This window comes from Rhipicephalus sanguineus, chromosome 3 (genome assembly GCF_013339695.2).
Source record: "Rhipicephalus sanguineus isolate Rsan-2018 chromosome 3, BIME_Rsan_1.4, whole genome shotgun sequence".
In the NCBI taxonomy this organism is placed as follows: Eukaryota; Metazoa; Arthropoda; class Arachnida; order Ixodida; family Ixodidae; genus Rhipicephalus; species Rhipicephalus sanguineus.
In genome coordinates, this window is record NC_051178.1 from 156,939,840 (window position 1) to 156,955,676 (window position 15,837).

The window sequence follows — 15,837 nt, forward strand, 5'->3', positions numbered from 1 at the left end:
CGGCGGGTATCGATTGGGCACCTCGCATATTACCCTTCTCGCCAAAATTTCCTTTTGTGCTGGCGCCAAATTGAATGGGGGATAACTCTTCAAGATGGCGATGGGTATGGACTAGCAGAAGTTTTAGTATCGAAGCGGTTCATTTAAACGAACCTCGTGACTTTTAGTCTCAATGTCGTTTTCAGTAACATTAATTAAAACATCGCTGCCAGCAAGTTTGATTCTGGTCGTTCGACTGTTCCTGTAAAGAGTGCACCTCCTCAAGCACACAATTACTGCGGCAAAGCCCACAATACGGTGAATTCGCGTGCTTCTGTGTGTACATCTCTGGCTTTCGGTCATTACCAGCGTTGATGCGATCCAACCAAGCCGAACATTGACGGCACAAGTATCCATCTTTGTTATAAAATATTCGAGTAGGGGTGAAATCTCTCTGTGAAGCCTGATACTGATGATTTTAAGGAATAAATTAAGGGATTTAAAGCTGTTGTTCCTAACTGCGTAGTCAACTTGGATCCTGCACAGAGATAAAGTGTGGCAAAAAAACGAACAAAAAAACGTGTCTGCAGTTCCGTAACTTCAGCCCAGGAAGTAGACAGCGCACTAAATATATACACGGTATAATTATATTGTACGTGCGAAAAGAGACGCTCGTTTCAGTGGTGTGTTGTGATAACGCGAATTTCTATATAATGTACGGCTTTTTACAAACGTCTAAGGTACACTTTATCTAAAGTGAGTGCGCTGAGACGTGTAGATTAGGCAAAACAAAAGAATTATCACGATTTATTTCAATCCAAAGCTGGTGGCGGGTGAACGTTTTCTATTGAGTAAAACTTGAAATGTCGCAGAGCCTCTCGGAGGTACTACATTCTCCACCATACTGTGCGAAATATCGGCGTGCGTGTTTTTATTAGACAGCCTTTAGCTATAGAAATTGGGCCTGACAGCAGAGCTGTCATGTCCACTCATATGTCATGTAATATATGTATGTTTTATGTGGTGCCAACATCGTGCTGCCCGTTTCAGACAGAGATGCCAGCTTCGTTTCACAACCACCCGGTCGTTTTTACAGTAGCATCGTCGTTCATCTCTAGAAGCCTCTAGAAGACTGCGCCTAGCAAAGGTCGAGAATAATAACACAGAAGCAGCTTGCCAGTTGCCTCTATGCTACATTGGGAACTATACAGCAAGAAAAATGGCCACGCTGTTCTCCGTTTCGAAACGATGTCGCATTTTTATGACAGCAAGCCCGAGTGAAAAGACACCAAGGAAGAACTAGTAAGACATCATTAAGACGTCTATAAAAGACGATTCTAAAGTATGAAGGAGATTTTTCGTTGGCTTCCTTTTGTCGTCATGATTTCAAATGTAACGTTTTTTTTTTCTGACAGTAAATTTTTCTCCGTGAAAAAATAGCTGATAAATAAAAAGGGGGCATACCACCCGTCCTACAAGTATTATCATATTTGTCATATAAGTTTGAACCAAGGTCGTTGTGCCATCGTCAATTCAAGGTAAAGTACAAAGCATACGCTTTATGCACGTATAAAAAGGAATGGTTCAGGTATTATCTATTACTTAAACTATTCAAGCACGTGTGAAACATAGTGATGACTTTAACATACCAAGTGCTGAAACGTTTATAATTAGAACTGTTTTCCTTTAAGGAAGAAAAAAAATAACGCTCGATCTTGCAAATTTATATCAATTAATTACTGGAATAATAGAGAAGCACACGTAGATAGATAGATAGATAGATAGATAGATAGATAGATAGATAGATAGATAGATAGATAGATAGATAGATAGATAGATAGATAGATAGATAGATAGATAGATAGATAGATAGATAGATAGATAGATAGATAGATAGATAGATAGATAGATAGATAGATAGATAGATAGATAGATAGATAGATAGATAGATAGATAGATAGATAGATAGATAGATAGATAGATAGATAGATAGATAGATAGATAGATAGATAGATAGGGTGTTCCGCAAAGAGTTCCACTGGCTCCGAGTTTATTATGCGTTGTATAAATGCGTTATCAAAGAAGGACCCCCGAATAGTGCATTTTTTTACGATGCTGTACACAAAGAACGGACGTGGTCAGCACAGTACGCGCACTGCCTTCCTTTTAAAGGCTGTAGCGGATGAGTGATCCCCGTGAATATAGCTTCCGGCTTTCGTAGGAACCCTTTTACGACCGCAAGAGTTTGTTTCTGTGCGCCATACTGTGCTACAGCTCAGAGAAACAGTATCAATGCACAGTATAGCCGAGAAGAACTAGCGGAATTAACAAAAATTGATGTTTTTTACAAAGATCCTTGGCAACTTTCGTAACGCGAAGTCGGGTTTTCTGCCCACGTGCACGCCGGAGGCTGTTGCCATGGCCGGTCTCTGAAGTTTGTTTTGTTTTTTACTTTTAATAATAAGAATAACATATAATGTACACACACGACGGAGTACCGCACCCACACCGTGATTCACTCGCGTGTTTGCGTTTCCAACGTGCAGTATAAGAGTCGGTGAACCGAATCGAGACATTTGAAGAGAGAGATAGCAAACGTACGGGGTATTTATTTCTTTTCTACGTGCTCTGTTTCTATCACGCTTTCGCGTAGTACGGTCGAGAAGCGGGCACAGATAGATAAGTTAATGACGCAAAGCTGTCCTCTCATAGCTTTTTGCTTTCCTTCAGTTTCGCGTATATTCATCACAAATGATTTAAAGAGAGACACCAGCCACCGCTTGTATTGAAGAACAAAAAGAAAACTGTTCCCTCGTCTACGTGCCTCGAGTTTCGCTCGTTAACGCCGCGAAGCTATACTTTGTAGCAATTGCGATCTCCGGTCACGTTCGAAGCGAAAGCGCATCGACGCCGGCTTCATTTATCCCAATCGTTTATGTCTACAGCGGGAGGCAAACACTCTCGTTACCTGTTGTTCGACTGTTTCTGCACTCTGTCTCCAATCATGGTTCGATTATTTGTCGTAAAGTACGATCTCTTTTAGACGGCACTCGAATTGGATTTACTTAGGGCGCAGATCGGATTACGTTCTGCGTAGCACCGTTAAATCCACTTTTCCCGTTATGTTCGACCCCCAAGAACCAAACCCTCTTTTGTCAGGAAATATGGTTAGAGCGGTTCTCGCTGGCAAAACAACACTTTGAAAAAGATTGCTCTCCCATCAGAGCAGCTGCTATTTATCTATCTATCTATAGACAGATATTGTGCAGGCGGTATCGAAAAACGTTACGTGCCCTTGCCTTATCTGGAAAATGGGAGCTAGCGAAGCTTGGCGTGTGCGTTCCTGGCGTAGTATACTTTCTTTCTTTCTTTCTTTCCTTTTCTTTCTTTCTTTCTTTCTTTCTTTCTTTCTTTCTTTCCTTTCTTTCTCTTGCTTTCTTTCTTTCTATCTTTCTTTCTTTTCTTTCTTTCTTTTCTTCTTTCTTCTTTCTTTCTTTCTTTCTGTCGGTCGTATTGCGTAATGCCCCCTCTTAACTGTTTCCTTCATCCATGCCGGGTATCGGACCTTCATCAACGTGCTTAGGAGCGCAACACTTCAGTTGCTACAGGCAATGGCGACGGTCGTACGTTCATATCCAGGCAACAATGAAATGGGCAACGTGAAATTACACGTCAGCTCGATAAAATATCGGATTGCCACATCAGAAACGGTTGATTGCGGACGAGCATTAATTGCTGCAAAACCGCGCACACAAATAGGCGTGTTACCGCTGCACCTTCGAGGGCCGCATCTCTGCATGTGCACTCGCGGGCGCCGGGCTTCTCGCGAACGATGCCGCCGCCAACGAAATCCCATAACAACTCATAACAGGCCTCGCTTGAAGAAAAAAAAAGTATTCGCGGGTCAGACTTCACGTACTTTTTTGTTCGCACATTTGCCTTTTATTCTCTCTGGTATACATCTTTATCGGTTCTTTGAAGACTCACTTGTGAGTGAGTTTTTGCTTTTTTCGACGACAAAGCTGCACTTTAGCTCACTGAAGCGGACGTTTATACTGTGTCGTATACAGCGACGAAAAGTTGTGTGCGAACGGGAGGCATTTGAGAAGAGCAAAAGCTCGATTGGCTACGCCGCCAGAGAGTGGAGTGATGTACGAAGCAGAAGCGGACACAGAAATGGACGCGCAGCGCACCACGCAGTGACGAGAGGAAGCATTAATGGAATGACAACAAATGTTGAAGGCCGTTGGAAGCGAAGAAGTGGGACTGCCGCATCGCCATAGCGTGGCGGCGGTCTACGAGTTGCGTCCTCTCGCAGGCGGGAGAGAGCGCAACTGTTATGAGTGTTGTTGCGTACACGCGTGCTCTCATCGTGGCAAGACGCGTGGTTGAAGCGCAAAAGCGTGCGGCTTGGCCGCCGTCCAGGCGCCGTTTTTCGGGTCAAGGCGTCGGGCCGGCGCCGCCGCCCGCCTTCGGTCCAGCAACGGAAGACCCGCTGTGATATCAGAGAAAGGAGTGAATAAAAAAGAAAATCTCCTTGGAAAACTTGCGGCGCGGAAAGCTCGCTGAGGATCGAGATCGTTGCAATGATGCTGCGCGTTTTTACAGCGTCCGCACGCGCGCGCTCTGGCTATAGGCCTACAACCACCGAGAGAAAACGGAACGCTGGTAGTAAAAATAAAAGAGAAAGAAATTTTGCCGGCGGAACGATTGGCGGCCTCTATGTCGTCGCGGCAACTATGTGCGTATTCGCGAGCATGAGCGCTCACTCCTGCACTCTGGGCTTTTGGGAACGGCTGCATGCGAGCGCGTTGCTATCCAGCATCGGAAGCGGCGTGCGGGATGGTTTCGGGCTCATTAACCACGCGCGCGCTCCGCGAATATAGGGGCGGTTACAAAGGAAGTAATGTGATTCGGCGGCCGTAGCAGCGAAGAGCTTGCGTTGATAGAGATGCGTTGAGAGATTGCGGTGACAAATGGCATCACTGGAATCTATAGAATTTCGATGTCCGCTCTTTCCTGGATTCCCTTGTAAATGCAGGCACTGAGGTTGAAGTTTCGAAAGAATAAGGTCTAGTCAATCAATGACCATGTTGATAAAAGTCAGAACGTCTCGTTGATAAAAGCAAGAAGGGTGCCGAGAATTCCCCTGCCCTCGTGTTGCTGTTCAAGTAGATCTGACGGTGGAGACTTCGGATCGATATTGTGTCCTATGAGAGGGAACCCCCACTGTCTAGAATTCAGTCGCTGCGACAGCTACAGTATTCGCTCACACTTAGTTACACCAGCCCTGGCGTTCTATCTTGAAGATGGGAAGTGGTTTTCGTAACGTTCGCCATCCATTGCTTATTCTGCGTCGCTCTTTTGTTAACGGACGTGCTATAGAACGAGGGAGTGTACTAACGTTTTGTCATGCGGGGACAGGTCACTGTCCATACACTTGCGAGTTCGTCTTCGATAGACACTGGAAACACGTGTTTTGGTGCATGATCTAGTAGCTGGCGAGGAAGGCACAACCTAAGCGTGCTCGAGTTCGAACACGTTAGCTTGAGATCGAAACTGTAGATATACTGTCCAGAATCGACTACGATGTTTCTGTAAGGGTGGAACGTTATATCGCAAATTACCTGTATTAACACAAGACAACATCTTTGCCTTTTCTCTAATTTGCCTCTCTTTTCCTATACCAAGAATACGTCGAGCTAGAGTGCTTCGTTGAGACAGTTACATCAGATTTATGTCACATGTGACACTGCGGCGTTTGTACAGCCAACCTAATGTAATAACCCCACAAAAAACAAACAAAACAAATTTCTGTGTTTGAGCCTGAATCGCACCAACATTACTCCCACTGGTGAGCGCATGCATCCTTTTATTGAGATTGTTCGCGTTTAGAAGCGCCAATGTGGTGGACTTAACCTAAACAAACAAGGATCATAATTAAGTGCATGGTCACGAAGGAGGACGCAGCCCGCCTGCATTTAGTCTTTGCTACTTACCAAAATGAAGCACACCGTTAGTTGTGCACTCCCTGACACTATCTTGGCCTTCGCTGGTATATTACTGGCGAAGGGCCGTTTGCAACTCTGAAGGAGCCCGACGCTGCAACACTGAAATGTGTACGCACGCTCTCTCCATCGCTGTCGCGCTCGAAAGCGTCTTCGTCGCAAAGGATCGTGCGAAAGCATACATGTTCGCTTTCAGCTTGGCCTTTCCGGGATCCGGTAATTCTCTCAAGGGATTTTCGTAAAACAGCTTCAAATCAGACCGCCGAACAGCGCCTATATAGGGCAGACAGCTTTTTTCCTTTTGTAGCTCCTCAAGGGGACTATTCAAGCAACTAGTAATAACTATTTTTTTGTATATTATGTTTCAGAATAAGATAAATAAGTTGTCATAGCTTACACATTAGCTGGCGCGTCTCTTTCTATTATTGTCTATATTGTTCTGCAAGGCAAGAACCGGAAGAGGCAGGTTTCAACACACGCAGTAGAGCCATTGTTATTACTGTATTTTTGACAGCAACGTAAGTCCATCGATGGATACGCATTTTTCAGGGTAGCCTCACAGCAAATAAAATGATATTTTTTTTTTTTGCACGTAACCATCTGCTCCGTTTTCGCGCGCAGTCGCCACGGCTCGGCAAAGTCGGTGCTTCAGGTGTTACAGCGTTCTCCTATCCTTTGTCCCGCAGCTATACCCACTTCCGTGAAGTAATAATAATATCTGGGGTTTAACGTCCAAAAATTACAATATGATTATGAGAGACGCCGCAGTGGAGGGCTCCGGAAGTTTTGACCACCTGGGGTTCTTTAACGTGCACCTAAATCTAAGTACACGGGCCTCAAACATTTTCGCCTCCATCGAAAATGCAGCCGCCGCGGCCGGGATTCGATCCCGCGACCTTCGGGTCAGCAGCCGAGCGCTATGACCACTAGACCACCGTGGCGGGGCGCTTCCGTGAAGCGACGGCGCCATTAGCGATCCTAATCCGTCCCGCGGTCACTCGAGGTTCGTCGTTCTCTCCCCTATCGAGCCTTTGCTGCAGCTTGCTGCGGCCTCGCAAAAATTAAGGGCACGTTTTTATAGCTGAACCACAGAAAATATACATGTATCAAGCGTGCAAACGATAGTGTCCCGCCGAAGTAATTATTTGTCGAGCAGAAAAAATTGCCGTCCGCTCAGCCGCGGGCCCCTGACCAAAGCCATGAGCATAGCTCGTAAAGCTCGCCCCGATCCCGCCATCCTCCACACATTTTCCTCTTCTCTACGGCAACATGTACAAGCAGGAGGTGACGTCATGCCTCGCTCTCTTCGCCACCTCTCCAATCCGCGAATAAAAGGCCACGTATATAACACCAGCCGTAGGACTCTTCGGGGTTCGCGCAAAGATCCTGCGAAGATTGACCCCCTAGCCTGCGGCGAGATGGGCTGTAAATCAGTGTCGGCCCAGAGCTGCCAGTCGTAAACCAGCGCCCCGACGAACTCTATAAGAGGACCCTGGTGGTCAGCGACTGCTTATATACTTTCCACCATTTCTTTTCGTATTTTTTGTATTTCACCGGCCGTGGGCGCGCTTCTACCTAACTTAGGCCGCGGAGGCTGCTAGCGGTCTTCCTATGCGCGTTGACACCACCATCAGGCCCAAAACAAGGGCTGCGAGCTCCGGTCTTCGGTGGTGGAAGACCTGGCTTTCCCATGGGACTTTACCCCTTGCTTAAGGACAAGGTCTAAAAGGGTTCTCGAGGAGCACATCTGTTGCTATACTGAGGGCAGTTCCCAAAGGAGGACCACGAGGAAGAAATAGAGAGCATTTCGTTGCCATCCTCTAAGAGCAAGAGTAAACAGTACTCGAAGGACCAAGAATGTAGAGCGAAATGCGTCGAGTCTACGGCGGCAACGTAGAGCCAAACACCGTCGAAACGTAAGAGCGAAGTAGTGTTCAGGTGGGAATCATAAAACACGTGCTGGGGCTAACGGAACCGAAGAAATAAAATGTCGAAACCATACGAAAACAAGTATTGGTAGTTAATGTTGTTTACAACAATATGAGAGTCCGTTTTAGCTCTGTTTTGCAACTAGCTCAACGCTCAGAAACTAGTAAAGTTCCCCAGCTAGTACTGAGCAACAGTTAAGTCAGTTGCTCGTCTTCAGAAACCAGGGTCCAATACCACACGCACGTGAAATCCTCAGACGGCTAGGAGAATAAACGCTGTGTTCTAATACACTTCACCAGAGGCGTCGGGAAACACGAAGATGACTGCGCACTCCTGGATAGTAAGCATATAGCGATACGACAGGCTCAGTATTAGCAAAGTCCATAAGAATGAATATAGCAAACAGCACATCACATCCTAGTAACAAAGAATCGAATTCTAGCTAAACAAAACAACGGCCCAAAAAAGCAACGGCTTTCAGAATACCGCCGTATAAGTAACCGTTCACAACATCGTTAAAACATATCGGGGTGGCGAACGGAAAAAAGCCTGGACGGCCCACTCTGTACTTTACTGCCCCACGGAGATGCGTTGTCTGAGCAATAATCAAGCCGCTTTGAGGTACCTTGTGCGAACGATTATCGTATCCGGTCGGTGATGAGAGAACTAAAGCTTCCTGCGGCGGTTCGTCGCAATGGATAAGCTATCGTTACCTGATCCACGTAAACGACTATTGCGTCGGTTGAGGAAGCGCGCGATGTCTTGTGAAATAGTTGGCGGTTGTCGCCCGTTGTCTTCAACGGAAGGCCGCTTGCTGGAAACAGCGACAATGAGTTCCTTTTGAAAAGTATCGAAAGGTGGGTTAGTTGGTAATTCATACTTCTTCGGCTTACTGGGAGCGCGGTACGGTTCGTCTGTTGTGTGTACCGCGCTCCCAGTAAGCCGAAGGAGTTCCTTTTGTTTTTGTTTTTATTGGGATAGCATTTATATGGACACTCCAGGCTCATTTTTGCCGTCGCCGTGAGGTTCCGCATAAAGTGCAAGGGTGATAAGCCCCGCGCGTCGTATGTTCTATGTGCGACTGAAAGCGTGCAAGGTCAGCCGACGATCGCGGCCCAAGCGGAGAGGAAACACGCCGGCCATCTTCTGCCGCGCGAAAGGCACATGAGGGGTCCCGTATGGGGTGCTGCGCTGCGCCCTATCTTGACAGGTATCAGCAGACGGCCCATACGTTAGTACCGTGGTTTGTACGTACACTCTGTTCTAGCCGCTCAGTTTGCGTTGAAGTGATAGGTCGATACGCTCGCTGCAACGGCCGCGTTTCCTTGCGCCAGTGTTTGGTTGAGTTGCACCAGGTTGAGCTGCTGTAGCCTTACTTCGTAGAACAATTCAATTTGTTGCTATCGCAATCATTGCTTCGCCTTTGCGGCGTAACTGCGATTTTTTTTATGCGCGACACAAAACGCGACAATTAAGCTTCACTGAATACTTGAAGCGCCATGGCGCATCGTGCACATTTATGCTTTGCACCGAGCGAATGTGATGTGTCGTACATGAAGCTCGCATAAGCTCGGTTTATCGACACAAATTATATCCGACAAGAAAGAGTAGCGAGAGCTTATATTTTCTGTAAAACCTTCCAAGGCTTGCCACGGATGTCCCTGATCCCATATGAATAATATAATATCTGGGGTTTAACGTCCCAAAACCACGATTGATTATGAGGGACGCCGTAGTGGAGGGCTCCGGAAATTTCGACCACCTGGGGTTCTTTAACGTGCGCCTAAATCTAAGTACACGGGCCCCAAACATTTTCGCCTCCATCGAAAATGCAGCCGCCGCGGCCGGGATTCGATCCCGCGACCTTCGGGTAAGCAGTCGAGCGCCGTAACCACTAGACCACCGTAGCGGGGCGATCCCATATGAAGCGTTGCACGAAACGTATACCGACAACATGGGAGTTCTGCACGCGCTACGCATCCGCGTCGACTTTACAATGCGGCGTGCTATACTAAGTACAATTAGTTGCCCCCGCATTGATGCAAACGTCGCTGCAATGACGCGTACGTTTCAACGTAACTCGATGCCGTTGCTTCGCTCTGTAACGAGCGCCGCGTTGTCAGACAAAGGCTGGTTTCCAGCAGCGGCCGATTCCTCTGATTCTAGAGAACAAAAACGTAATTGGGTGGGTCGTGCAGAGGTTCTCGCTCATTAACTCATTAGCCTGACGCCGGATTAGGCCTTAACTCGATTTAATTTCAATCAGGGCAACAGCGTTGCGGTCGTGCGCTTCAAATCATGGCGAAGCCGTGGAGGGGTCAATCTAATTTGCCTTGGCCCGCATATGCATCGACAGGCAGCGGAAAGATTCAATCGTTTGCGTGTTTTCTTTATTATTATTATTGTTATTTTCGTGTAAAACCACGAAACGGCGCCAGACAGTGCCAGCCATTAGCCATTGATGGAGGTCATCACGCTCGTCAGTGCGTTTAATGTCGTCTGCGGCAACCAGAAAGGCCGCACTCCTCGTGAAGTAGATACTCGTACGTTGCTTCGTCTGCAGAAAAAAATAAACAGTGTTTTTTCTCTGAGGGCCTTTCGAGGCCATGGTCTAAATGCAGTTCTCGTTTTAACGCGATAGCGTTAAAAAGCTCGTTTCGCAGAAATTCCGGTGTCGGCGTCGGTGTCGGCGCCGCTGGTTGTGAGCGAAAAATCATCATCTTGTCTGTGACAGAAAAATAAAGAAAAACAATCTAGTAATAAAAATGTGTCCGAGTGAGAATCGAACCCAGGCCATCTGCGTAGCAAGCACATGTTCTACCACCCAGCCACACCTTTTCTTTTTATACTAACGGTTTCATAACACGGCACAAGAATCAACAACACACACTTCTCTGCTTAGAACTGCACTGAAAGTAACTTTGATGCTTCACAAACATACGCGTCCTGTGTACAGGTGTCACAGTACGAGGTGTAATATCGCAGTAATATTGCGTGGTGCAAGCGTACATTGCCATCGGGCGTCACACCATGTGAATATCATAACGACTTGGTGATTTAAAGCCAGCCACCCATTACAAAAGGCACACACATTGCTGCGTGTATTCCCTTAAGGCCATGTAGTTGGTGCATCGCCACTTCGAAAAAGTTTCTCGCGCATAATTGCTCCTGGTTTAAAGCATGCTACCCATTACATAAGGCACACACCTTAGTGCGCGCATTCCGTTACACACACGTAGTGGTCGAAGTACGCACTATGGACATGAAATCGCTATCCTGTTCAACTCGTAAAGGCGAAGCTTAAGCGTTCTCCAATTTTTCATTTTTCTTTTTTGCGACAAAGACAAAAAAAAAAATGGCAGCCATATTGACGTTCAGTATGCGTATTCCTTCGACCTGCTCAGACAATTCACTACAAATTAGTACAATGTTATAATGTTTTTATTTCACCAAGGAAAAAAAAAACATTAAAAGCAAACAGAGCTCTGAAGGCGGGAAACTTAAGTGAGAAGCGGTACTTTGAAAGGGTCCCCACTTCCACTGTCTCGTACTTCAGAGGTAATAGTAATATAATTTTATCTGCTGTGATAAAGTTAACGTACGCGACAGCTCGCACACGAGTTAATGAATCACGGGAAGGGGAATCCGTCACGCATGCATGCACGCACGTACAATGAATGAATGAATGGGTTAATTTTCTGCTCTGGGTAACTTTAACTGTAATGCTATTGCTTTTTTGGTTGATTGCGTGCTCGTAATTGAGTTTTGCTATAGCGCAGCTCAGTTTGAGCCTGAAGGAAAGAGACAATGACAAAGAAGGAAATGACAGGCCACAGGATGAGCGCAACAGGATGAGCCCAGTTAGCGCTCATCCTGTTGCCTGTCATTTCCTTCTCTGCAATTGTCTCTTTCCTTCAGGCTCAAACTGAGCTGCGCTGTAGAAAAACGAGATTACGACGCACCAACCTGCCCAATCCGCAGTGCCACATTTCAGCCTAACGATACTACATGTGCGCCCGCACGTGGCGCTGGGGCGCACCACCAGCGCGCGCCTCTTTCCTGTGTGCAGTGGTGTACCGGCTGCTGAGTCTGGTGGCGCTGTGGGCGCTGGTGTTCGTGGTGGCCGAAGGACGCTACTTACCAACCAGGTCCGGAGACGAACTACGCGGGGAACGCCTGCGGGAGCTCATAAGGACCGTACGTATGAATACAGGACGCTTTCGCGGCGCGGTGCTTCACGAACGAGCGTTACCAAACGCTGGCCCAGCGTCTCAAAGCCTGTAGCGATCACATATCGTGATCTAGAAGACGTTTTCGACAACACGCAAACAACGTATTAGTCGTCGTCTTTTTAGTAGTAGCCGCAACAGTAGTAGTAGTAGTAGTAGTAGTAGTAGTAGTAGTAGTAGTAGTAGTAGTAGTAGTAGTAGTAGTAGTAGTAGTAGTAATTATCGTGGTTGTTGCTGCTGTTGAGACTTTAATACCTTGCTCACGAAACAAAGCGTAATCTGAGAGAGTTTACAACGGCTGTTCTAAGAAGCGGCTCCTCCAGCTTACGCTGTGGCTGTGTTGCGTTTTCCGCGCAGGCCTCTAGCATTTTTTTTCTTTCCTAGCCAGGTGACGTTGAGTTTACTCGCGTCTATTGTGGACCGAATAAAGTTGTTTCACTCACTCACTCACTCACTCACTCACTCACTCACTCACTCACTCACTCACTCACTCACTCACTCACTCACTCACTCACTCACTCACTCACTCACTCACTCACTCACTCACTCACTCACTCACTCACTCACTCACTCACTCACTCACTCACTCACTCACTCACTCACTCACTCACTCACTCACTCACTCACTCACTCACTCACTCACTCACTCACTCACTCACTCACTCACTCACTCACTCACTCCCGAACCTTTCTGCACTTTGCTAGCTTCCGCAGAGCTTATTTGTGCGGATGTATACATGAGTGGGGATGACCACACCGGGGGTAATGACAATTGTGCGCGACAGATGAACAAAAGGGTACGAAAGCAAATAATAAAAAATCCACGCATCTACACGAAGTGAATCTTAACGAGTGGGCGAAGCTCTGGGTATCGTATGGGTGAGTAACCGTACGTTACCCGAGCGTTGCCCCATATAATGTAAATTGAGTGACATAAGGAGCCGACGACAAAGCCAGGTCCTAAGGTCCATAATGTCTACGTTGAAGTCGCCGACTACTGTAAAGGGTCTGTGCTTGTAGGTGTTTTATATTGTTTTGTCACAAGTATGAGGGATATTAGTCTATTGTTAAACCTGATGTTTCGATTTTACATGGTGCTGTGCCGTGCGCACGGACGCCAAACGGACGGACAAGCCTCGGCATTAGGGTGCTTCGCCCGTAAAATTGAAACGTTAAGTAAATCAATCGTAAAAAGATTTTGATATCACTTTTTTTTTTCAAAAAGAAGGAATAATAGAAACCGCAGTACTGTTGGTAACCCTAACAACGTAATCTTGTGGACGCTTCAATGGACTTGCGTAAAGTTACAATGCACCTGTGGGGTGTACCTAACTAAAAGGCTCCAAAGACGAAATGTTTGATGTAGATGGCGTTAAGCCTATATCACCAGTCGGCATTACGACAAACATTCTGCGGAGAGAGGAAATGCGAGTACTCCGAACCGTTTCCACTCGGACACCTTATTATTAATAATTTGCTAAAAAGTAACCACACGATTCGTATTTGACTAAATCTTGGATCGATAAACGTCCACTATCTTGTAACGCGGTGTTCGCGACTATTTTCGCCACTGTCACTTCGAAATGTTGCGCGGGTTTTCTGCATCCTGTAGCTAGAAGGTATGCCAACGAAGAAGATGCACTTAGTGAGTTTGCATCTTCTATCGTCCGAACTTATAACTATCATCGCAATGTTCATATGATTGGAGTTCACTACTGAAATCGAAAGGCTGTCCGAGAGATATACTGACTCATGTGCGATTTTATCCCACAACATCGATCACCCTCGTACTTCCCGAGCTTATTACTGCCTTCAAAGCTGTGTCACTGTCGATGTCGTTTCTCCTAGTTGCACTTTCTCATAGTTGCACTCTCACCACAGTGGGCTATTACAAGCGAAATACATGCTCTTCCGGCCATTTCAGATAGCATTTTTTCCTACCTAGAACAATCAGCATCATTATCCCGTACAAGTACGACGCGTGACCAAGGTTTCTACCAGAGATCTCCGATTACCCCTTTCCTGCCCGAACTGAATCTACCTTATTACTACCATATTCTCGTAATCACGTCATCCAGTTACATCCCACTCTCAACGACATTTGTCACTGTTCTCAGTAACAATTTTTGTTACTCCAACGGAGCACGGGTAATCAGATCTACGCATCATATAAACTTGTCCACATTCTCTTCTCTTAAATTCAATTATAGTATCATATATCGGCGTTCCATATCTTACACGTACGTCTTATCTCGTTTCGTTACGTCAATTATTGTCTGTTCGTTACACGAATTTACTCGTTATCGCGTGTAATGGCCGTTCTCTTACTGTGAAGCCAGGACGAGTCAGTTTTGCACTGATGTCCGTCCACCATCCTCGCAGCTGTTCGAGAGGGCCGAGCTGGAGAAGGCGGCGGGTCTCTACCCGTATGCCGGCGACGGCCGTAGTGGCATCCTCAGCGGTCAAGAATGAGGAACGCTGTCACGGTAAGTAGAATAGGTGACCCGTCCATCATAAGGCTGTTTGAGGCTCCAGAGAGAACATCGTTACCATAAGTCGGCATATTCCTTCCTTTATCTACGTTTTGATTATTGTCTCGTTATTTTCGATCATTTTTTTTTCCTTCTGATTCCTTACTGGTGCTTTTTTTTTTTGTTCCAGCGACACTCTCATACTTGACGTGCGCGACACCACTTCCTGTAAAGAGTGCTTCACTGCGTACACAGTGTTTATGCAGTGAAGTTTCTTTTGCATAAGACAGTTTGAGTAATTGGAACATCTTACTGGTGTTCTGAAAAATTTAAAGAGTGCTACGATTAAAAAAACGCGCTTTCCTATTGCCCCTTCTATCACCCTCCCCCATTACCTGCTTTTTGAACCTTCGCAGACACAAAAATATTATCTCCCTTTCTTTGAGAGGCCCCACTTCCCGCCAAGGAGATTTCAACTACTCGTGCACATTGTTTATGAGGTGAAGTTATTTCCGCGCACGTGTAAGAGAGAAGTTTTATATGTCCAAGTCAAGTAAAATCTGAGAGTTGAGAGAGAGAACGCTTTTAAGTGATATCCAAATAGGCGGCAGCGCCCATCCTGTAAAGCATGCTTTACCTCGTGCCCGATCTTTGTGCGGCGAAGTTACTTTTGTTCGAGGGCAGTTTATTGATCGGCCTCGACTGACTTCATGCGACGCTTTAATGCAAGTATTGTACTTGCTAACGTGAACCTCAAACTTAAAGAAACAAAAGTCGAGGTTCCCCCAAGTTTCACGTGACGATAATTGGCGCCGAGTGCAAACAGCTGCGCTTGGTGTTAAAGCCCATTGAAACAAAATAAACTGATAAAATAATTTGACAACGCGAAGAACAAAAAAAAAAAACGTAACACCGTCTCCCCTGATTTTACAAGGCCACCATAAAAAGCTCGTAAACAAAGCTGAGTCTTCGAGAATCCCACAAATGGCGTCAGCGCGCAGCGTCCCGCGACCTTCACTGATGTACAGCAAACGACAGTAAAAACTCTATTAATCCACATTACGCGTCCATCACAGAACGCGGTACGACAAATAGCGGTCGCACGTATCGCTGGGCGCGGTACACCGAAAGTTCTTTGTTACCCCGCACTCCGTACTCGGAGAACGCTACCGCGGACGCGAGTTTTTACTTGCCGCGACGAAAGAGCGAACGGTCGCGATG

At 46.4% G+C, this 15,837-nt stretch overlaps 1 protein-coding gene across 1 annotated transcript in view; it reads left to right on the plus strand.

Annotated features, from left to right (window-relative positions):
- LOC125757683 (uncharacterized) overlaps nucleotides 1-15,837 on the plus strand; it is a 42,483-nt gene that overhangs the window by 25,374 nt on the left and 1,272 nt on the right. Inside the window, exons 2-3 of the mRNA XM_049413545.1 lie at nucleotides 11,962-12,113; nucleotides 14,528-14,631. Coding sequence (XP_049269502.1) covers nucleotides 11,962-12,113; nucleotides 14,528-14,617 — 242 coding nt within the window. The 3' untranslated portion in view covers nucleotides 14,618-14,631. The remainder of the gene's footprint in view (nucleotides 1-11,961; nucleotides 12,114-14,527; nucleotides 14,632-15,837) is intronic.